The sequence below is a fragment of the Nerophis lumbriciformis genome, linkage group LG21 (assembly GCF_033978685.3).
Source record: "Nerophis lumbriciformis linkage group LG21, RoL_Nlum_v2.1, whole genome shotgun sequence".
Taxonomy (NCBI): Eukaryota; Metazoa; Chordata; class Actinopteri; order Syngnathiformes; family Syngnathidae; genus Nerophis; species Nerophis lumbriciformis.
The window spans coordinates 1,245,001-1,267,500 of record NC_084568.2 but is presented as its reverse complement, the minus strand read 5'-3'; the positions used below and the strand labels follow the sequence as shown (position 1 = coordinate 1,267,500).

The following is a 22,500-nucleotide window of genomic DNA, read 5'->3' as shown; positions in this document are numbered from 1 at the left end:
CCATCCTCACCTATGGTCATGAGCTTTGGGTTATGACCGAAAGGACAAGATCACGGGTACAAGCGGCCGAAATGAGTTTCCTCCGCCGGGTGGCGGATCTCTCCCTTAGAGATAGGGTGACAAGCTCTGTCATCCGGGGGGAACTCAAAGTAAAGCCGCTGCTCCTCCACATGGAGAGGAGCCAGATGAGGTGGTTCGGGCATCTGGTCAGGATGCCACCCGAACGCCTCCCTAGGGAGGTGTTTAGGGCACGTCCGACCGGTAGGAGGCCGCGGGGAAGACCCAGGACACGTCGGGAAGACTATGTCTCCCGGCTGGCCTGGGAACGCCTCGGGATCCCACAGGAGGAGCTGGACGAAGTGGCTGGGGAGAGGGAAGTCTGGGCTTCCCTGCTTAGGCTGCTGCCCCCGCGACCCGACCTCGGATAAGCGGAAGAAGATGGATGGATGGATGGATCAGAACTGTGTATCTATTTTATGGAGGAATGTAGAACTGGCATCCAATGTTATTAAAAAAGTATAGATTTTGAATTGAGAATCGTTTTGAATAGAGAATCGATTCTGAATCGAATTGTGTGTTGCCCAGATACCCAGCCCAATAAACCGCATTAGTTAACACTCGTTAATATGCATCCGGTAATTACAAAAGCTGGAACGGTTTGCTGTGCTCAGAATTTGGTAAAAGGACACGTGTTCTCAGTCTAAGGCTATGTCTTACTGCAGGTCATTTCAAATGGATCATGTCAATGTAAACAGTACAATACCAATCTTTTCAAATCCGGTTCAGGCTTTTCTTTTGCATGAGGATAAAATTATTTTAACTGATTATACTGTTGATTTTAATGTTGTTCTGTTGCATAACAGCCTCCCTATGGATAACTAAGACTGGAATTAAGTTGACTTTGTTTACATCAGTAAATTTACTCTGCTTCACACCTGAAGTTCCTAACGGATAAATGGTCTGTATTTATATCGCGCTTTACTATACCTGGAATGAAAGGGTGCTGACTGAGGTGAGTCATTGGGTGTCATCTCGCAGAGCAGGAAGTGCTGAACAACCTTGGCCAGAAGTCTTCGAAGGAGACGGATACTCCAAACAACAAAGCTGCATCTGCCGGGGCCGTATTACATGTGGTAGTTTGTGCACCTCTTGGACATCAAGCATCGGTAGGCGAGAGGGCGGAGAATGGTCTGCACACCTTTATCACTTTAAAAACTCTTGTGCTGGTCAGGCATACAGATCACCGAATGGGTCTTCATTCTCACCTGAAGACCCACCTCGGCAAATGTCTTGACTGCCTATTCACCTCTCGCATCAACAGTAGATTCCATTAATACCTGAAATGATACCCAAATCGCTTTGCATTATGCATCAGAGTCACCCATTCCCACACTGATGGCGGAAGTTGCCATGCAAGGCGCTAACCACAAACTATCAGGAACCTGGAAACCCTCAAGTTGCTTCACATTACTGGCAGAAGTTTGAATCACTGCAGGTTGAAGCTTCCAACGTTGGAGTGAAAGTGAACGAAGACCAAAGAAATGAGGAAAATACAGGATAATGTGCAAAGGTCAATGTTTAGAACCAGTAACTACCTTGACCTATTTGTGCAGTATTGTCACCACTACTGGTCAGAGGAAGGTGAAGAAAAGTTCAAGCGTCTGGAGAGCTACATACATTTCGCTTATCAATCGCAGTTTCGGATACATTTCAGATATTTTTTGGTCCAATGTAGTAGATAATGACAACCTGTTGCAGTGCAGAGAACGGGAGAGGGTCGAAGTGACTATCAGGCGGAGGAATGGCGGTGGATCGGGCACACTCTAGGAAAAACAATGACAAAACACCACATGGAAGGCCCTAGAGTGGAACCTTCAGGGGAAAAAGGAAAAGAGGACGACCCAAGCAATTGTGGGGGAGAAGTGTCACAGAAAATCATTAGGAGATTGGCATGATGTGGGAACAAATAAAGAGGGAAACATAAAACCAAGCCTGCTGAAGTTAAAGTTAAGTTGAAGTAGCAATGATTGTCACACACACACTAGGTGTGGCGAAATTATTCTCTGCATTTGACCCATCACCCTTGTTCACCCCCTGGGAGGTGAGGGGAGCAGTGAGCAGCAGTGGTGGCCGCGCCCGGGAATCATTTTTGGTGATTTAATCCCCAATTCCAACCCTTGATGCTGAGTGCCAAACAGGGAGGTAATGGGTCCCATTTTTATAGTCTTTGGTATGAGTCGGCTGGGGTTTGAACTCACAACCTACCCATCTCAGGGTGGCCACTCTAGCCACTAAACCACTGAGTAGGTGAAGAAACCCTATGCTCTGGCAGAAGTGAAGAAGATTAAGTAACCATCCATCTATCTCTACCAATGCATTTGTGCTTTTCCCCTGAAAGAGCTAAGAGTTATCTTGGCGAAGTTGGTAGCGTGGCCGTGCCAGCAATCGGAGGGTTGTTGGTTACTGGGGTTCAATCCCCACCTTCTACCATCCTAGTCACGTCCGTTGTGTCCTTGGGCAAGACACTTCACCCCTTGCTCCTGATGGCTGCTGGTTAGCGCCTTGCATGGCAGCTCCCGCCATCAGTGTGTGAATGTGTGTGTGAATGGGTAAATGTGGAAATACTGTCAAAGCGCTTTGAGTACCTTGAAGGTAGAAAAAGCGCTATGCAAGTATATCCCATTTATCATTTATTTATCTAATCTGTGTCCTCTATGATACGGGTGAACCCTTAAAACAACCATGTTTTTGTCTGTAAATGTTTTTTCATGAATTGAAATTATGTAGTGTTTCGGCAAAGTTTCAGCAAATCTGTCCTAGAGGTGTAATCAAGCACGTCGATCCATGTTCTCATTCATCCAGGTCATTGTACTCTCAGGACATTCAATCGATCGCAACTAGACCGTTCAGTTTGTCTTAGAAGATGATTTGCCTCTCATCTGAGCAGGCTTTATCAGTTCATGCTCATAGATTTATTGTTCAGATCTCGTCGATATTCTGGTGATCAAGCAGTAATCGTTGTCTCACAGTCTCTAATGAAGCCTGGGTCGGAGTACAGGTACACACGGAGGGGACATCAAATGAAACCCTGGTTTCTTTGCTGTCTAGTTTCAGGTCTCTGATCTTTTCCACAAAGTCCATGGGATTTTGGACAATTATGTGGCGTTTTGCCAACCAAAGACGCTAAGATATTGGCCACATACTGAGCAATATTGTAAGTATCAGAAGTAATGCTGCAAACAATGGGTCTAAGAGGAGCCCCATCTCGGTGTATACCTGGGATGGTCTCTGTGGGTATAGCTTGTGGTTGTGTGCATGGCTGAGGTTTTCTGACTTCTGTAATTATCCACCTTTTATACCCACTGGTTGGTGTCTTTGAGAAGTGTAAGCAACTTGTTTGAGTCAGTTGTTTTGAGAATGAGCCAAAGGTTGCTTCCATTTGCCTGATCGATTAGGACAACTGTTGTCTTCCCCAGAAATGGCTTCAAGCTCCCAGAAGAAGAGGAGGAATGATTGTGTCGGCAAAAATTCCAAACTCTTGAGCAGGACAATGGGAGCCATGGACAGCCTAAGAAAGCAGGTGGGGAAAGGCTACAAATGTGCAAGCAAGTCCTGCATCTTTTGAAGCATTGACACATGCATTTATGTTTTAATTGCAGGGCAGTTACTGTGACGTAGTACTTGTGGTAAAAGGGAAATGTTTTCCTGCCCACAAAGTAGTGCTGGCGGCTACTAGCCAATTCTTCAACATCATGTTCACTAGTAAGTTTTCACACATGCACGCACTTTGACCTTCTTGTCACTGGCTAAATACTGAGGACATTGTCTTTACCGTAGTGTATGATACAGATAAGTACATTTATAAACTGAACAATGTGCAATGATTTGGTTATTGTTTTGGATATTTAGTGCCTGAGTACCAAGTGATCATTAAACCGCAATGCTTATTATTACTATTATTACAAATTTCCTGTGTTAACTCACCAAGCACATCAAGCCCGAGTGACACATTTGAAACTTTAGCGGTCCCAAGTGCCCAAACTCCAGTGGAGAAGTCTTAATGACCGGACGAACAAAAAAGTCTCAAGAACCCAAAATCTAAAAATCAAACCAGAAGTCTACCATTTTGGTTTCGGAAAGGCCATTTTAGGTGAAAACCATAGGTTATATTTTGACAAACTCCTCCTCGAGACCTTGACCAAATGAGCCTAAATTTAAATCACAGATATTGGACCGATGGGCAATGATACATTTTGAAGGATTTTAGGCTGTCTCATAGGATGTGGGAGGAGCTTATGAAGCAACAGGTAAGACTTTCATAACAATTGGTGTGTTTGATAAAGATGACACCCCGAAGAGATCTAAATATCCTTTATTAGAGCCTTATAGAGAGAGAGTATGGGCAACTCGGTTTCAGACCATCTCCTACATCAGGCCTGGGCAATTATTTTCACTCGGGGGGCCACATTTAGAGAAAAAAATGTGTCTGGGGGCCGGTATATCTATTTTTAGGAATACTAATACAAAACCTTGTCAGGGTGTGTTGGTGACGAACCCCAAGATGCAGAGATGACGGCAGGCATTAAGCGAGAAAACATGATTTAATTAAACACTATGGCAAAAAAACAAACAAAAGGGTACAAACAAAAGGCGCGCACAAGGCGGAGAACAAACTTGGCTATGAACTAAAATAGCACAAAAGCTAACTGTCGACAAGAAACAAAAAACACTTACTGTGACACGAAGGAACTATGACAAGAGCAGAGTGAACAAAAGTAGACAGAGCTACAACAACAATTATTATGACAGGTAGTAGTGACAACAAGTATTAGCGACAATGACAATAATCCAGCAGTGACTGGAGGGGAAGGCAGGTTTAAATAGCAGCTGGCTGATTGACACCAGGTGTGGCCAGGTGCCAATCAGCCACAGCTGAGGGGACACAGCACTCAGGGAGACAAACAGGAAACAGAACCAAAACAAGAGCGCTGACAGGAAATACTACACACACACAGAGGAAAAACTAAAACACAACCAAACTGTCAGGGGCAAGCCTGACAAACCTCACAATAATGTCTGATTGAATGCTAAAAACGTTATGACAGACCACCTTAAAAAACGTAATAGAATTTTAAATTTTTCTATGAAGGATAAAACACTGAATATTGACAAAATATGAATGTCACACCCCCTTTCGATCGACATATTTTACAATCAAGTGAAACGCAACAAAAATGCAACAAACAGTGAAATATGAACGCGAAGGGTACAAAATAAACCCACCTACAATCCAGTGACGTGCGGTGAGGTTGATGGCTGGTGAGGCACTGACTTCATCACAGTCAGATTTACAAACATATGAACCCTAAAGAGTATCTTATTCACCATTTGATTGGCAGCAGTTAACGGGTTATGTTTAAAAGCTCATACCAGCATTCTTCCCTGCTTGGCACTCAGCATCAAGGCTTGGAATTGGGGGTTAAATCACCAAAAATTATTCCCAGGCGCGGCGCCGCTGCTGCCCACTGCTCCCCTCACCTCCCAGGGGGTGATCAAGGGGATGGGTCAAATGCAGAGGACAAATTTCACCACACCTCGTGTGTGTGTGACAATCATTGATACTTTAACTTAACTTTAACTTTACACATACAAACTGTAGCACACAAAAAAGCACATTTAATTAAAAAAAACGTAATTATGGTCTTACCTTTATGTAATATATTGAGTTGGAGGCAATAATCAGGTGAGGTGATGAAGTACGTCTCTTTACTGTAGACTTCAGAACAGACTCAACACACTTGACATCAGGTGCGCAACACCACGTAAATCGTTGGCCAACCAAAAAGTAACCACAGTACACTATAGCCAACATTCACCAGGAGATGGCAACAGACAAACATAGATCACTCTATTACATTCCTCCCCTTCTAGAAATGTAGAAGTAAGTTACTCAAAAGAAATAAACAACCCAACCAAAAAATGCAGCAGCTCAATAAGAAGCCAAAAAGTGCAAAAACAATAATGTTCGTGTTGGAGGAGTTGTGAATGAATGAAATATGAAATCCGTGCTGCAGTCTGCAGGTGTACCTAATGTTGTGTCCCTGCAGTCGTTCACGGCTCATTATTGTTTTTGCACTTTTTGGCTTCTTATTAAATAACTTTTTTAAATAGATTCAATCTTGCACGTGGAAAGTTTAAGTGTGGGCTTTAGTTGATATAACACTCCCGTCAGGGGGTGCATTCTCTACCACCAGGAGGCGGGATTACTGCGAGCCTCACACAGTGCGTCTTCGCAGCAGTTTTATGATCGCTCAGCACAAGAAATACGTTACACACATACAGTTGTTGACAAAATACACTGTACATTATATACTTCAGCTAACTAAACTATGGAAATGTATAATATAATTCATATAGCAATACGGTCTCACTGCACAGCAGGCCAGCAGTTAGCCGAGTCCGCAATCCATGTTGAGGCACTGAGTGACGTGCCTCAACTGGCTGCTGATCACCGCACCGTCTCTTCTCAGTATTTGAACGGCAAATGTGAAAATTCAGCGATTTTGAATAAAAATAATCTAAAACTGGTGAAGTTAAATGGAAAATAACTTTATAGTATAATCACTGGATACATTTAACAATTTAATTAATTTTTTTTCTTTTTACATTTTTTTTCTTTCCATGATGGCAGGTGCCTCTAGTGACTGCGCGTCACTGGCATATACAATATTAAAAATGACAACAAAAAACAGCTCACTATTTGAATTTTTCTCCCGATTTCTAGGCAGTATGAAGGAGTCCAAGTCCCGTGAGGTGGAACTTCAGAGTGCTGAGCCTGAGGTCATTGAATTGATGTTAGAATTTATCTACACGGCTGAGTAAGAAAAATAAAAAAAGCACAAAAAAAAACACTCACATGCAAACCAAATCTTGACTATTCAGCATATTTTAGGTTGAAAATGTTGCTTCAACTCTAAATTGTACCAATTTTGGTACACTATATTTAGGCTTTAAAGAACTATTTAACCATCGGGACACAGGCTGACTTTTTTGTCCTTTTAGTACAGTTTTTCTGTTTTTTTAGCCATATTTCTTAGTGTTATTGTATCATACTTGCCAACCCTCCCGAATTTTCCGGGAGACTCCCGAAATTCAGCGCCTCTCCCGAAAACCTCCCGGGCCAAATATTCTCCCGAAAATCTCCCGATTTTCAGCCGGAGCTGGAGGCCACGCCCCCTCCAGCTCCATGCGGACCTGAGTGAGGACAGCCTTTATTCAAGACGGGAGGACAACAGGGTGACAAGAACTAAATCATCCAGACTAGAGATAAATTGTATTATGTTTATCTTACCTGAAAATAAATATATTTATTAATTACATTTTTTTTTACTATATTTTGCTAAAAACATCAAAATTAATTGTATTTTTATTTGTATTTTTTCTGACTCCTTTTTACATCCAGCCATTAGAATTATACATTAAAATAAACATATTTGAAATAATTAATTTTAAATTATCATAATAATTCATTTAAAATGACCATATTTAATTATTAAAATAATTGCTTGTTTATCAACAACTTTAGCATTTTATTCATTACATTTTGAAGCTCTCAGAAGCCAAGTTATGTTATATTCCTTAATATTTATTTATGCAAGTTTGAAGTATCAATTATCTAAACAGTTTTATTTGCATATTTTCAGGAGATATATATATATATATATATATATATGTATATGTATGAAATACTTGACTTGGTGAATTCTAGCTGTCAATATACTCCTCCCCTCTTAACCACGCCCTCAACCACGCCCTGCCCCACCCCGCCCCCACCCCCCACCTCCCGAAATTGGAGGTCTCAAGGTTGGCAAGTATGTATTGTATAGTGCCTGATTTTCCCTTAGAGGGTTTTTATATACTTTTTAATTTCAATGTCAAATTCTTTTACAAGTGTACAATACACTGACAGTTACTTGACAATACCCCAAATCCAAATATTTGTATTTTTTTACTGTTCTTAAATACATTGAAATAAAAAAAGTGTTAATAAAATTAAAATAAGATTCAATTAAGATGAATTTGAAATAAACACAGACATTTTAACAGGGCCCTTGCTGTGCTCTGCTGGGGCTTAATAAAATAAAATATAAATAATATTGTACTTTAAAAAGAAATTTTGGGGGATAAAATAACACAAAAAACCCATTTCCTTTCTCACAGTGTATAACATTGTTTATCACAGTGTTTTTCAACCTTTTTTTAGCCTAGGCACATTTTTTTCATTAAAAAAATACGGAGGCACACCACCAGCAGAAAAAGTTAAACAATGAAACTCCACCAGGTTGTCGTGCCTTATTTTGAGTTTGTTGCTTTAGTTCCTGTCTTGCGCTGTTATTTTGGTGACCCTTCCTGTTTTGTTGGTGTTCTCCTGTAGCAGCTTCACGCCTTCCTTTTGAGTGCTATTGACCGCACCTGCTTTGTTTTCGCAATCAAGACTCTTTAAGTTGTGCGTACGCTATCCTTCTTTGTGAGGACATTGTTGATTGTCATGTCATGTATGGGATGTGCTTTGTGGACGTCGTCTTTGCTCCACACGCTGTAAGTTTTTGCTGTCGTCCAGAATTCTGTGTTCGTTGACTTTGTAGCCAGTTCAGTTTTACTTTTGTTTTACATAGCCATCCCTATGCTTCAGTGCCTTTTCCTAGCGGGACTTGCCTTGTTATTTTTTGGTTTTTACCTGCACGCTGTCTCCCGCTGTGCTCTGCATATTGGGATCACGACAAACCATCCTCGACGCGTTCCGACTTCTACAAAGCAATGCTGCCACCTACTGGTATGGAGTATTACAAGATTACCCTGCCAAGCTCTACACAGCACAGGCACTAGACAACGGCACATTGTTATGATTATTGATTTGCAAAAAATATTTTTTGGACCAATTAGGTGTAGTTGCATAATTTCCCACGGCACACCAGACAATATCTCACGGCACAGTGGTTGAAAATCACTGGTTTATCAGCCCAAATTTTCTTATCAACCTTAGCCCTACAAAAAATACCAAACATGTTTTATTTATTATAATTTTTCTTTTATCATTTATCTATTGTATTAGACCAGTGTTTTTCAACCACCGTGCCGCGGCACACTAGTGTGGCGTGAGATATAGTCTGGTGTGCCGTGGGAGATTATCTAATTTCACCTATTTGGGTTAAAAATATTTTTTGCAAACCAGTAATTATAGTCTGCAAATGATGTGTTGTTGTTGAGTGTCGGTGCTGTCTAGAGCTCGGCAGAGTAACCGTGTAATACTCTTCCATATCAGTAGGTGGCAGCAGGTAGCTAATTCCTTTGTAGATGTCGGAAACAGCGGGAGGCAGCGTGCAGGTAAAAAGTTGTCTAATGCTTAAACCAAAAATAAACAAAAAGGTGAGTGCCCCTAAGAAAAGGCATTGAAGCTTAGGGAAGGCTATGCAGAACGAAACTAAAACTGAACTGGCTACAAAGTAAACAAAAACAGAATGCTGGACAACAGCAAAGACTTACTGTGGTGCAAAGACGGCGTCCACAATGTACATCCGAACATGACATGACAATCAACAATGTCCCCACAAAGAAGGATTAAAACTGAAATTTTCTTGATTGCTAAAACAAAGTAGATGCGGGAAATATCGCTCAAAGGAAGACATGAAACTGCTACAGGAAAATACCAAAAAAAGAGAAAAAGCCATTCAAATAGGAGCGCAAGACAAGAAGTAAAACACTACACACAGGAAAAGAGCAAACAACTCCAAATAAGTCAAGGTGTGATGTGACAGGTGGTGACAGTACACCTACTTTGAGACAAGAGCCATAGTGATGCATGCTTGGTTATGGTTTGAATTCATATCCAACAATTGCGACAACGACTTTTTACTGTCAACTGAGTTTTTCGTTTTTTAATCATTTCTGCCTACGCATTTTTTTCAACGCAAAAAATGTGCCTTGGCTCAAAAAAGGTTGAAAAACACTGGATTAGACAACCCTTTGAAGGCCTTTTGATCAAATTATGTGACATTTGATAGGACGTTTTCAATTATAAATTAACTAATCTAAACCCATTGACACTATTTGATCACTTCAAAAGTGTCAAAATGTAAAAAAAATAAAATAAAATTATATTTATTATATTATATTTGACAAGGCTGCCCTTTGTCACCGATTCTGTTCATAACCTTTATGGACAGAATTTCTAGGCGCAGTCAAGGCGTTGAGGGGATCTGGTTTGGTGGCTGCAGGATTAGGTCTCTGCTTTTTGCAGATGATGTGGTCCTGATGGCTTCATCTGGCCAGGATCTTCAGCTCTCGCTGGATCGGTTCGCAGCCGAGTGTGAAGCGACTGGGATGAGAATCAGCACCTCCAAGTCCGAGTCCATGGTTCTCGCCCGGAAAAGGGTGGAGTGCCATCTCCGGGTTGGGGAGGAGATCTTGCCCCAAGTGGAGGAGTTCAAGTACCTCGGAGTCTTGTTCACGAGTGAGGGAAGAGTGGATGGTGAGATCGACAGGCGGATCGGTGCGGCGTCTTCAGTAATGCGGACGCTGTATCGATCCGTTGTGGTGAAGAAGGAGCTGAGCCGGAAGGCAAAGCTCTCAATTTACCGGTCGATCTACGTTCCCATCCTCACCTATGGTCATGAGCTTTGGGTTATGACCGAAAGGACAAGATCACGGGTACAAGCGGCCCAAATGAGTTTGGGGCTCTCCCTTAGAGATAGGGTGAGAAGCTCTGTCATCCGGGGGGAGCTCAAAGTAAAGCCGCTGCTCCTCCACATGGAGAGGAGCCAGATGAGGTGGTTCGGGCATCTGGTCAGGATGCCACCCGAACGCCTCCCTAGGGAGGTGTTTAGGGCACGTCCGACCGGTAGGAGGCCGCGGGGAAGACCCAGGACACGTTGGGAAGACTATGTCTCCCGGCTGGCCTGGGAACGCCTCCGGGTCCCACAGGAAGAGCTGGACAAAGTGGCTGGGGAGAGGGCAGTCTGGGCTTCCCTGCTTAGGCTGCTGCCCCCGCGACCCGACCTCGGATAAGCGGAAGAAGATGTATTTTAGTTTAGAACTGACATTAATTGCAAAAAAAAAAAGTAAAAACGAAAGAAAAAAAGAATCCAAATGTTTTAGTTGAGGACTTGCATGTGCCTAAATGTCCTCAGAGGATACATATTGATTTGACATCATAACTGCTCTAACTTGGTCAACGTTTGAATGTTTTGTATTGCTTGTGTATGCCAGGACTTCAGTGAAACGTAGTAATGCCGTGTCTTTGCTGGATGTTGCCAACCAATACCAGATTGAGCCTTTGAAGAACATTTGTGAAGAGTTCCTCAAAGGACAGCTTGATGCAACAAACTGTTTAGGTGAGCGCTTATATGATAAAAACAAAACCAAAAAAACATTCAGAGTGATTGGGATAAATACCTTCTTCTGTTTGTATAGTTCAATGATCATTTGTGCTCGTCCACAGGATTCTTGTCTCTGGCAGACTGCATGGACTGTCCTGAGTTGAAGTCGGAAGCTCAGAACTTTCTCCAGGAACACTTCACCGAGGTCTGCAAAATGGAGGAATTCTCGCAGCTGAGCGTTAAAGAGCTCAAACATCTGCTGCACCAGAGCCACCTCTTTCGGCCCACTGTGGACGAGGTACATACTGTTTGTTTTTACCTTCTTCAACACACATTGGCTTGTCAGACCGTGTGATTTCAGAGTCCTCTACCTGTCAAACTGTAAAAATTGATTATTAATCTACTTGTTCATTTACTGTTAATATCTGCTTATTTTCTGTTTTAACATGTTCTATCTACACTTCTGTTAAAATGTAATAATCACTTATTCTTCTCTTCTTTGATACTTTACATTAGTTTTGGATGATAGATAGATAGACGGACGGACGGATAGAACTTTATTGATTCCTTCAGGAGAGTTCCCTCAGGAAAATTAAAATTCTAGCAGCAGTGTACAAAATTTAGATCAAATTTAAAAAGTACCGGTAAAACCACACATTTAGGTATGGATCCGATACCAAGTAGTTACAGGATCATACATTGGTCATATTCAAAGTCCTCATGTGTCCAGGGACATATTTCCTGACTTTATAAACATAATATACATTTAAAAAAACGAAAGAAGATGTCGTGAAGCCAAAAAATATCGACGTACTCATAGTAGTATCGACTAAATGCGCTCCTGTACTTGGTATCATTACAGTGGATGTCAGGTGTAGATCCACTGTTGCGTTTTGGACCAGTTGTTCCTCCCAGGGAATTCAAGTCACAAGTCGCTCCCAAGCTCTTTACGACACTTAAAGCTGAGTTGAAAAACCACCAGAGACAGAATAGGTATTTTGTAATATATTTGCAAAGCTTTGCATATATACATTGAGACCAGTCCAGCATAGCACATTCAATCGCCCCGCTAAGATGGTCTGCTCTCCCGACCAATCCCCCTCTTCTCTTAAGTCTCTCTTCCTCCCCCCCTGGCAGTCATGTCTCTCTAGTCAAAACACATGCTTATAATCTCTCTCTCTAACATTCCTCACTTCAAGGTTAAGCACACAGTTTTGCAGACAACCAAAAGACCACATTTGGAAGAAAAACACTAGCGGTTTTGTAATATGATTATGAAATAAAACACTTAAATTCGGATATATGTAAATATCTGCCTCCGACAATTCCCCCTTCAGATCTTCTAAAAAGATCTTTATCACTAGTACAACACTTCTAAAATACGCCCCTCTTTGAGCAAGCTAGTAAAAAATTAATAGCATAGTTACATGGGAGATAAACGGATGGAATCTATGTCAATGTCGTCACTGTCAGGGAAGGAAGAACTGAGACACAAGGTCAGTAGAGCAAGCCCAAACACCAGTCCGTCAGGGAATCCTACTGGGTATAACATCCTGCCTTTCAGAAATCAAAATCAGAGTAATTCAGGTAACTCAACGGGGATAAACATCAAACTTGTCACTTAATGTAATGACACAAATAGTTATGCTGAAAACAAGCAAGAAAAACTAAGAAACATTTAGTATATTGACTGGTCTCAAGCAATGATATACAATATAGAAGTTGATCAGGGTACTATAGGTATAAAATCTGGAAGATTTACACGACGGTCTCTCTCTCAGCGTCTTCTTCTGGGCTGTAGGACTATGTGTGTAATTAAAGCCTCGCTCTTCTATGATTTGGGGGAGAGGTTACTAGCACGATCACCCCTTTCAGTGTGTTACTCCGGTAACACACATACTAAAAAATGAGTCGTCGGTCTGCTCCCGTTCTTCTTCAGATGCCTCAGGCTCAAAAGGCGCTGCTATGGGGTCGAGTGGGGCGTTTGTTTACATTGTGACGCCGGTGAGCTATTGTATCATCCTACGGTGTGTAGTGAAGCATGTTTAGCTATTCCTCCTCCTGCAGTGATAATGATACTTGTCAGAAACTTACTTTATTTGTCGCCATGGAGGCGAGGATTAGTGATTTAGAAGTACCGTATTTTCCGCACTATTAGCCGCACCTAAAAACCACAAATTTACCTAAAAGCTGACAGTTCGGCTTTTAACCCGGTGCGCTTTATATATGGATTAATATTAAGATTCATTTTCATAAAGTTTCGATCTCGCAACTTCGGTAAACAGCCGCCATCTTTTTTCCCGGTAGAACAGGAAGCGCTTCTTCTTCTACGCAAGCAACCGCCAAGGTAAGCACCCGCCCCCATAGAACAGGAAGCGCTTCTTCTTCTACTGTAAGCAACCACCCGCCCGCGTAGAAGAAGAAAAAGCGCGCGGATATAACGTACGTTTCATTTCCTTTGTGTGTTTACATCTGTAAAGACCACAAAATGGCTCCTACTAAGCGTCAGGGATCCGGTTCATGAAAAGACGCAATCTCTCCATCCGCACACGGATTACTATTTCACAGCAACTGATATTCCTGTGAACCGCACTGTGGATACAACGGGAGCACGTACGGTGAATATTCGCACCACAGGGAATGAGAAGTCATCCTTCACTGTGGTTCTAGCTTGCCATGCTAATGGCCAGAAACTTCCACCCATGGTGATATTCAAAAGGAAGACCTTGCCAAAAGAGACCTTTCCAGCCGGCGTCATCATAAAAAGCTAACTCGAAGGGATGGATGAAGAAAAGATGAGCGAGTGGTTAAGGTAAGTTTAAGTTTACGCGAAGAGGCCGGGTGGCTTTTTTCACGCAGCTCTGTCCATGTTGATATACGTATGTTTGTGATTGCACATTTCCGTACATTTTGGGAGTGAACAGAGTTGTTAGAACGCTGGTTTTTAATATATTATTAAAGTTTGACTGACCTATCTGACTGTTTTTTTGACATTCCTTTAGCGCAGTTAGATGCGGCTTACAACACGGGGCGGCTTATAGGTGGACAAAGTTTTGAAATATGCCGTTCATTGAAGGCGCGGCTTTTAACCCAGGGCGCCTTATGGTGCGGAAAATACGGTAGCTAATACACTGCAGACTTTGGATGGACAATAGCCGCTAACTAGCTAGCCATGTCTTAAAGCACCTCTTCCTGAGGGTGTTTCAGTGTTATAACGTCATCTTTATCGTCAGTTTTTAAGCCAAAATGCGTCCGTTCTCCCTTTTCTGTCTACACACTGTGTCTGCTTGTAAGTACTCTGTGTGTGTGCGCTGCCGAACATGCTCCTCTGCTCGTAAATCCAGCAATGTCATGACGACGCGCCGTCATGTCCGTTTAAAAAAAGGGGGGCGGGATCATACATTGGTCATATTCAAAGTCCTCATGTGTCCAGGGACATATTTCCTGGCTTTATAAACATAATATACATTTAAAAAACGAAAGAAGATGTCGTGAAGCCAAAAAATATCGACGTACTCATAGTAGTATCGACTAAATGCGCTCCTGTACTTGGTATCATTACAGTGGATGTCAGGTGTAGATCCACTGTTGCGTTTTGGACCAGTTGTTCCTCCCAGGGAATTCAAGTCACAAGTCGCTCCCAAGCTCTTTACGACACTTAAAGCTGAGTTGAAAAACCACCAGAGACAGAATAGGTATTTTGTAATATATTTGCAAAGCTTTGCATATATACATTGAGACCAGTCCAGCGAGGATTAGTGATTTAGAAGTACCGTATTTTCCGCACTATTAGCCGCACCTAAAAACCACAAATTTACTCAAAAGCTGACAGTGTGGCTTTTAACCCGGTGCGCTTTATATATGGATTAATATTAAGATTCATTTTCATAAAGTTTCGATCTCGCAACTTCGGTAAACAGCCGCCATCTTTTTTCCCGGTAGAACAGGAAGCGCTTCTTCTTCTACGCAAGCAACCGCCAAGGTAAGCACCCGCCCCCATAGAACAGGAAGCGCTTCTTCTTCTACTGTAAGCAACCACCCGCCCGCGTAGAAGAAGAAAAAGCGCGCGGATATAACGTACGTTTCATTTCCTTTGTGTGTTTACATCTGTAAAGACCACAAAATGGCTCCTACTAAGCGTCAGGGATCCGGTTCATGAAAAGACGCAATCTCTCCATCCGCACACGGATTACTATTTCACAGCAACTGATATTCCTGTGAACCGCACTGTGGATACAACGGGAGCACGTACGGTGAATATTCGCACCACAGGGAATGAGAAGTCATCCTTCACTGTGGTTCTAGCTTGCCATGCTAATGGCCAGAAACTTCCACCCATGGTGATATTCAAAAGGAAGACCTTGCCAAAAGAGACCTTTCCAGCCGGCGTCATCATAAAAAGCTAACTCGAAGGGATGGATGAAGAAAAGATGAGCGAGTGGTTAAGGTAAGTTTAAGTTTACGCGAAGAGGCCGGGTGGCTTTTTTCACGCAGCTCTGTCCATGTTGATATACGTATGTTTGTGATTGCACATTTGCGTACATTTTGGGAGTGAACAGAGTTGTTAGAACGCTGGTTTTTAATATATTATTAAAGTTTGACTGACCTATCTGACTGTTTTTTTGACATTCCTTTAGCGCAGTTAGATGCGGCTTACAACACCGGGCGGCTTATAGGTGGACAAAGTTTTGAAATATGCCGTTCATTGAAGGCGCGGCTTTTAACCCAGGGCGCCTTATGGTGCGGAAAATACGGTAGCTAATACACTGCAGACTTTGGATGGACATTAGCCGCTAACTAGCTAGCCATGTCTTAAAGCACCTCTTCCTGAGGGTGTTTCAGTGTTATAACTTCACCTTTATCGTCAGTTTTTAAGCCAAAATGCGTCCATTCTCCCGTTTCTGTCTACACAATGTGTCTGCTTGTAAGTACTCTGTGTGTGTGCGCTGCCGAACATGCTCCTCTGCTCGTAAATCCAGCAATGTCATGACGACGCACCGTCATGTCCGTTTAAAAAAAGGGGGGCGGGATCATACATTGGTCATATTCAAAGTCCTCATGTGTCCAGGGACGTATTTACTGACTTTATAAACATAATATACATTTAAAAAAACGAAAGAAGATGTCGTGATGCCAAAAAATATCGACGTACTCATAGTAGTATCGACTAAATGCGCTCCTGTACTTGGTATCATTACAGTGGATGTCAGGTGTAGATCCACCCATGGCGTTTGTTTACATTGTGACGCAGGTGAGCTATTGTATCCTCCTACGGTGTGTAGTGAAGCATGTTTAGCTATTCCTCGTCCTCCAGTGATAATGATACTTGTAAGAAACTTACTTTAATCCCGGCTCGACTTTAGCCGCTAGCAAGCTAGCCATGTCTTAAAGCACCTCTTCCTGAGGGTGTTTCAGTGTTATAACATCATCTTTATCGTCAGTTTTTAAGCCAAAATGCGTCCATTCTCCCGTTTCTGTCTACACACTGTGTCTGCTTGTAAGTACTCTGTGATTGTGCGCTGCCGAACATGCTCCTCTGCTCGTAAATCCAGCAATGTCATGACGACGCGCCGTCATGTCCGTTTAAAAAAAGGGGGGCGGGATCATACATTGGTCATATTCAAAGTACTCATGTGTCCAGGGACGTATTTCCAGGCTTTATAAACATAATATACATTTAAAAAACGAAAGAATATGTCGTGATGCCAAAAAATATTGACGTACTCATAGTAGTATCGACTAAATGCGCTCCTGTACTTGGTATCATTACAGTGGATGTCAGGTGTAGATCCACCCATGGCGTTTGTTTACATTGTGACGCCGGTGAGCTATTGTATCCTCCTACGGTGTGTAGTGAAGCATGTTTAGCTATTCCTCGTCCTGCAGTGATAATGATACTTGTAAGAAACTTATTTTATTAGGTTTATCGTCTGTCTGTCTCTGGCCTCGTATATGTGTGTGTGTGTGTGTGAGAATGTGTGTCTTTGTTGTCTTACTTGTTATATAATTGTGCCATTTGTCCCTCGTTGGTGGGACTTGAGTGGGGTGGGTGGTTTGGGTTTTAAGGGAAAGGGTGTGAATAATTTACTGACTTTAAAATTGTACTGTTTCGACTTGCACTTTTTTCTGTCTATTTGAAAATGGCAATAAAAAAAGTTGGGAAAAAAAAAAAGGGGGGGCCGGGGACCGGTACTTTTTAAAAGCGGTATAGTACCGGATATGATTGATTAGTATACCATACAACCCTAGTGCCCTTTGATGTTTAGAGTGCCGCCCCTCGTTATACGCAGATCATGCGCTGTGCATAGGGGGGAGTTTTGTGTCTGCTTGTAAGTACTCCGTGTGTGTGCGCTGCCGAACATGCTCCTCTGCTCGTAAAAGCAGCAATGTCACGACGCGCCGTCATGCCCCGGAAACGGTACTTTTCAAACAGCGTATAGTACCGTTTTTGATTCATGAGTACCACGATACTATACCAGTACCGCTATACCGTACAACCCTAATTTACAGTAAAACAAAAAAAACACTGTAAATATCACAGTGAAACTAAGCTGCCAGTTTTGTACCGTGAAAAACACTGGTACTGTTTTTTTCCATTTTCAGTATCATGCTGCAAAAAAAACACTGTAAATTTTACCGCAACATTTTTTGCGACTGACCGGTCAGTTTTTTTTTACTTTAAAATCAAATTATTTTTTTTTTTACATTGTACTAGTGTTGTACGGTATACCGGTATTTGTATAGCACCGCGATACTAATGAATCATATTCGGTACTATACCGCCTCTGAAAAGTACCGGTCCGCCACCTCCCCCCGCGCAGAGGAGCATGTTCGGCAGCGCACACACACAGAGTACTTACAAGCAGACAGTGTGTAGACAGAAAAGGGAGAACGGACGCATTTTGGCCTAAAAAGTAAAGATAAAGGTGAAGTTATAACACTGAAAACACCCTCAGGAAGAGGTGCTTTAAGACATGGCTAGCTAGCTAGCAGCTAATGTCCATCCGCAATCGGCAGTGTTTTAGCTACTTCTAAATCACTAATCCTCGTCGTCTCCATGGTGACAAATAAAGTAAGTTTCTTACAAGTACCATTATCACTGGAGGACGAGGAATAGCTAAACATGCTTCACTACACACCGTACGAGGATAAAATAGCTCACCGGCGTCACAATGTAAACAAACGCCATGGGTGACATCCACTGTAATGATACCAAGTACAGTAGCGTATATAGTCGATACTACTATGATTACGTCGATATTTTTTGGCATCACAACATCTTCTTTTATTTTATTAAAAATTTTATTATGTTTAAAAACTCAGGAAATACGTCCCTGGACACATGAGGACTTTGAATATGACCAATGTATGATTCTGTAACGACTTGGTATCGGATCGATACCTAAATTTGTGGTATCATCCAAAACTAATGTAAAGTATCCAAACAACAGAAAAATGAGTGATTATTACATTTTAACAGAAGTGTAGATACAACATGTTAGTGAATGAACAAGTAGATTAATAATTATTTTTTACAGTTTGTCCCTCATAATGTGTACAAAATAATAGGTGTATAAATGACACAATATGTTACTGACTAATTAGGAGTCTTTGTTTGTTTACTTACTACTAAAAGACAAGTTTTCTAGTATGTTCACTATTGCTAAATTACAATAATAAACATATGTTTCATGTACCCTGTCATGTCTGTGTAATCATGTTTTGTTTTAAGTCATGTTTTGTTTAGTTTCTGGCTTTTCACTCCCTTGTCTTGTTTGCATGATTACCCATTAGTTTCACCTGTTCCACGTTTGGACTCATTGTGCACTCTTGTTTGTCACCATAGCAACCATTAGTTTTCACCTGTCACGTCACGCACCTGTTTCACGTTTTGAGTCACGCACCTGCTTTCACTAATCATGTCCATAGTATTTAAGTTCATTCATTTTCTGTTGTTCGTGCTGACGACCTCACAACACATTTATGCTCTGTTCATGCCTGATACTTCTTTCCATGTCAATTCCTCAAGCAACTATTCTTGTCCAAGCCAAGTAAGTTTTTGTTCCATATTTATAGTCCTTTTGGTTTCATAGTTTGTTCTCCGCCATTGTGCGTGTTTTTTTGTTTGTACTTTTTTGCTGTAGTCTTTTGGTTTCATGGTTTATTCTCCGCCACTGTGCGCGCTTTCATTTATTCCTTTTTTTGATAATAATAAATCATGTACCTTCATTCCCGTCTCGCACGAGCCAACTTTCCGTTGCATCATGGAAAAGCACACGCCCCGGACTAAGTCTTGACATACCCTAAGATTTGTTGTTAAAATTAAGCCAATAATGCCATTTTTTGTGGTCCCCTTTATTTAGAAAAAGTACCGAAAAGTATTGAAATAATTTTGGTACCGGTACCAATATATTGGTATCAGGACAACACTACATTGTACATAAAAAAACTAATCATCAAATGCATAGGCAATTGTGCAAGAATATCATTCAATGTTAGAAGTGGCCATCTGAGGGCCAACATAACTGCCATGTGGCCCCCAATTAACAGGAGTTTGACACCCCCTGACATAGAAGGAATCACCTAAATACCTCGGAGCCAGTCAGGTACGTTGGCTCCATCTAGTGGTGCGCCAACGAATGACCTCGGAGCAGGTCAGGATCTGTCCCTCGTCAGGTTCCTCGAAATGAGAAGGCATCCATTTCAATTTGACAAATAATAGCGTGAGCATGATGGCGGTGTTAGTTCCTACTTTCTACCTGTTGTATTCAGGTGTTAGTTCCTACCTGTTGCAGTCAGGTGTTAGTTCCTACCTTGTTGCATTCAGGTGTTAGTCCCTACCTTGTTGCATTCAGGTGTTAGTCCCTACCTTGTTGCATTCAGGTGTTAGTCCCTACCTTGTTGCATTCAGGTGTTAGTCCCTACCTTGTTGCATTCAGGTGTTAGTCCCTACCTTGTTGCATTCAGGTGTTAGTCCCTACCTTGTTGCATTCAGGTGTTAGTCCCTACCTTGTTGCATTCAGGTGTTAGTCCCTACCTTGTTGCATTCAGGTGTTAGTCCCTACCTTGCTGCATTCAGGTGTTAGTCCCTACCTTGTTGCATTCAGGTGTTAGTTCCTACCTTGTTGCATTCAGGTGTTAGTTCCTACCTTGTTGCATTCAGGTGTTAGTCCCTACCTTGTTGCATTCAGGTGTTAGTTCCTACCTTGTTGCATTCAGGTGTTAGTTTCTACCTTGTTGCATTCAGGTGTTAGTTTCTACCTTGTTGCATTCAGGTGTTAGTTCCTACCTTGTTGCATTCAGGTGTTAGTTCCTACCTTGTTGCATTCAGGTGTTAGTTCCTACCTTGTTGTATTCAGGTGTTAGTTTCTACCTTGTTGTATTCAGATGTTAGTTCCCACCTGTTGTATTCAGGTGTTAGTTCCTACCTGTTGTATTCAGGTGTTAGTTCCTACCTGTTGTATCCAGGTGTTAGTTCCTACCTGTTGTATTCAGATGTTAGTTCCTACCTGTTGTATTCAGATGTTAGTTCCTACCTGTTGTAATCAGGTGTTAGTTCCTACCTGTTGTATTCAGATGCTAGTTCCTACCTGTTGTATCCAGATGTTAGTTCCTACCTGTTGTATTCAGATGTTAGTTCCTACCTGTTGTATTCAGATGTTAGTTCCTACCTGTTGTATTCAGGTGTTAGTTCTTACCTGTTGTATTCAGGTGTTAGTTCCTACCTGTTGTATTCAGGTTAGTTCCTACCTGTTGTATTTAGGTGTTAGTTCCTACCTGTTGTATTCAGATGTTAGTTCCTACCTGTTGTATTCAGATGTTAGTTCCTACCTGTTGTATTCAGATGTTAGTTCCTACCTGTTGTATTCAGGTGTTAGTTCTTACCTGTTGTATTCAGATGTTAGTTCCTACCTGTTGTATTCAGATGTTAGTTCCTACCTGTTGTATTCAGGTGTTAGTTCCTACCTGTTGTATTCAGATGTTAGTTCCTACCTGTTGTATTCAGATGTTAGTTCCTACCTGTTGTATTCAGGTGTTAGTTCCTACCTGTTGTATTCAGATGTTAGTTCCTACCTGTTGTATTCAGATGTTAGTTCCTACTTGTTGTATTCAGATGTTAGTTCCTACCTGTTGTATTCAGATGTTAGTTCCTACCTGTTGTATTCAGATGTTAGTTCCTACCTGTTGTATTTAGGTGTTAGTTCCTACCTGTTGTATTCAGATGTTAGTTCCTACCTGTTGTATTCAGATGACGTGCTCGCCTCCCTGCTGCTGGGATTAAATTGGAGCGGTTTAACCGCGTCTTTCTTTTATAATAGTTGCATGCTGTATGTTCAAATGTGTCAGCATATCGCTCGTATGACCTACTGATGAAATAGCAGCCTTATAACTATTAAATCTTAAATCTTTTCTTGAAAAATGCCGCCATTTTGCTAGCGGACGTCAAATCCGCCCGCGTTGCGTAATGACGTCATCTCCACTCGGAAGACTGGATAAGGGCACCGTTTGAAAAAAAAATGTCGCAAGCGTTTCCAGGAAAATGTATATACTGAACCGGTTCTGAACAAAAACCGAGATTTCCAAACGTATTGTAACCGAGGGTTTATATATGTCGCCTATACTGTATAAAACTACAAACTAACAAACACGGAGTTCCAGTTTTACACGAGGACCACTTTATTTTCAAAAACTCCGCTCCACCAAAACCACTTCCGCTCTTAGCGCCTTCAAAATAAGAGCTCAAGGCAACAGCTTATAACAGGAACTTAACATCCCAAAGAGGCAAGTCCATAAAAATAGGTTACAGTATCATCATTTATCTTCTGGAAATGTACTCGAGCGAATTGAAATCGTATATATTGAGCTCAGACCTACACGCCCATTTTATTAGCGTGCCGCCGGAAGTTGCCGAGGATCGGGTATGTTGTTAAAAACCATAGACATGTTATAAGGGTACGCAGCATGGAGCGCTACTGCCTACTGGCGCCGACGAGACGCGGGGCCGCCATCTTGGAGTGGTGATCCGCTCCACTCAGTGCAATTCATTTAGCAGGAGCAATGAACTGTCAGCGCATTTAATTCATTTTACCTCACTGAATACCACTGATTTTCACACGCTTTTTTG

General features: G+C 41.8%; 2 protein-coding genes across 5 annotated transcripts in view; one reads left to right on the top strand and one right to left on the bottom strand.

Moving 5' to 3' along the window:
• The window catches only part of LOC133621249 (uncharacterized), a 29,119-nt gene extending 9,061 nt beyond the window's left edge, over positions 1-20,058 (bottom strand). Inside the window, exons 1-3 of one of the 3 annotated variants that reach the window (XM_061983252.1) lie at positions 19,967-20,017; positions 11,452-11,582; positions 988-1,110 (exon numbers count right to left, since the gene is read on the bottom strand). The gene's annotated coding sequence lies outside the window, so the exon portion shown is untranslated. Of the gene's footprint in view, positions 1-987; positions 1,327-11,451; positions 11,583-19,966 lie in introns of those variants that run through there. The other 2 variants (XM_061983254.1, XM_061983253.1) reach the window with 2 other exon arrangements.
• Positions 1-22,500, top strand: part of klhl7 (kelch-like family member 7) — a 38,292-nt gene that overhangs the window by 1,083 nt on the left and 14,709 nt on the right. Inside the window, exons 2-6 of one of the 2 annotated variants that reach the window (XM_061983251.1) lie at positions 3,477-3,580; positions 3,660-3,762; positions 6,785-6,878; positions 11,266-11,390; positions 11,498-11,673. In XM_061983251.1, coding sequence (XP_061839235.1) covers positions 3,479-3,580; positions 3,660-3,762; positions 6,785-6,878; positions 11,266-11,390; positions 11,498-11,673 — 600 coding nt within the window. In that variant the 5' untranslated portion in view covers positions 3,477-3,478. Of the gene's footprint in view, positions 1-3,476; positions 3,581-3,659; positions 3,763-6,784; positions 6,879-11,265; positions 11,391-11,497; positions 11,683-22,500 lie in introns of both variants that reach the window. The other variant, XM_061983250.1, reaches the window with a different exon arrangement.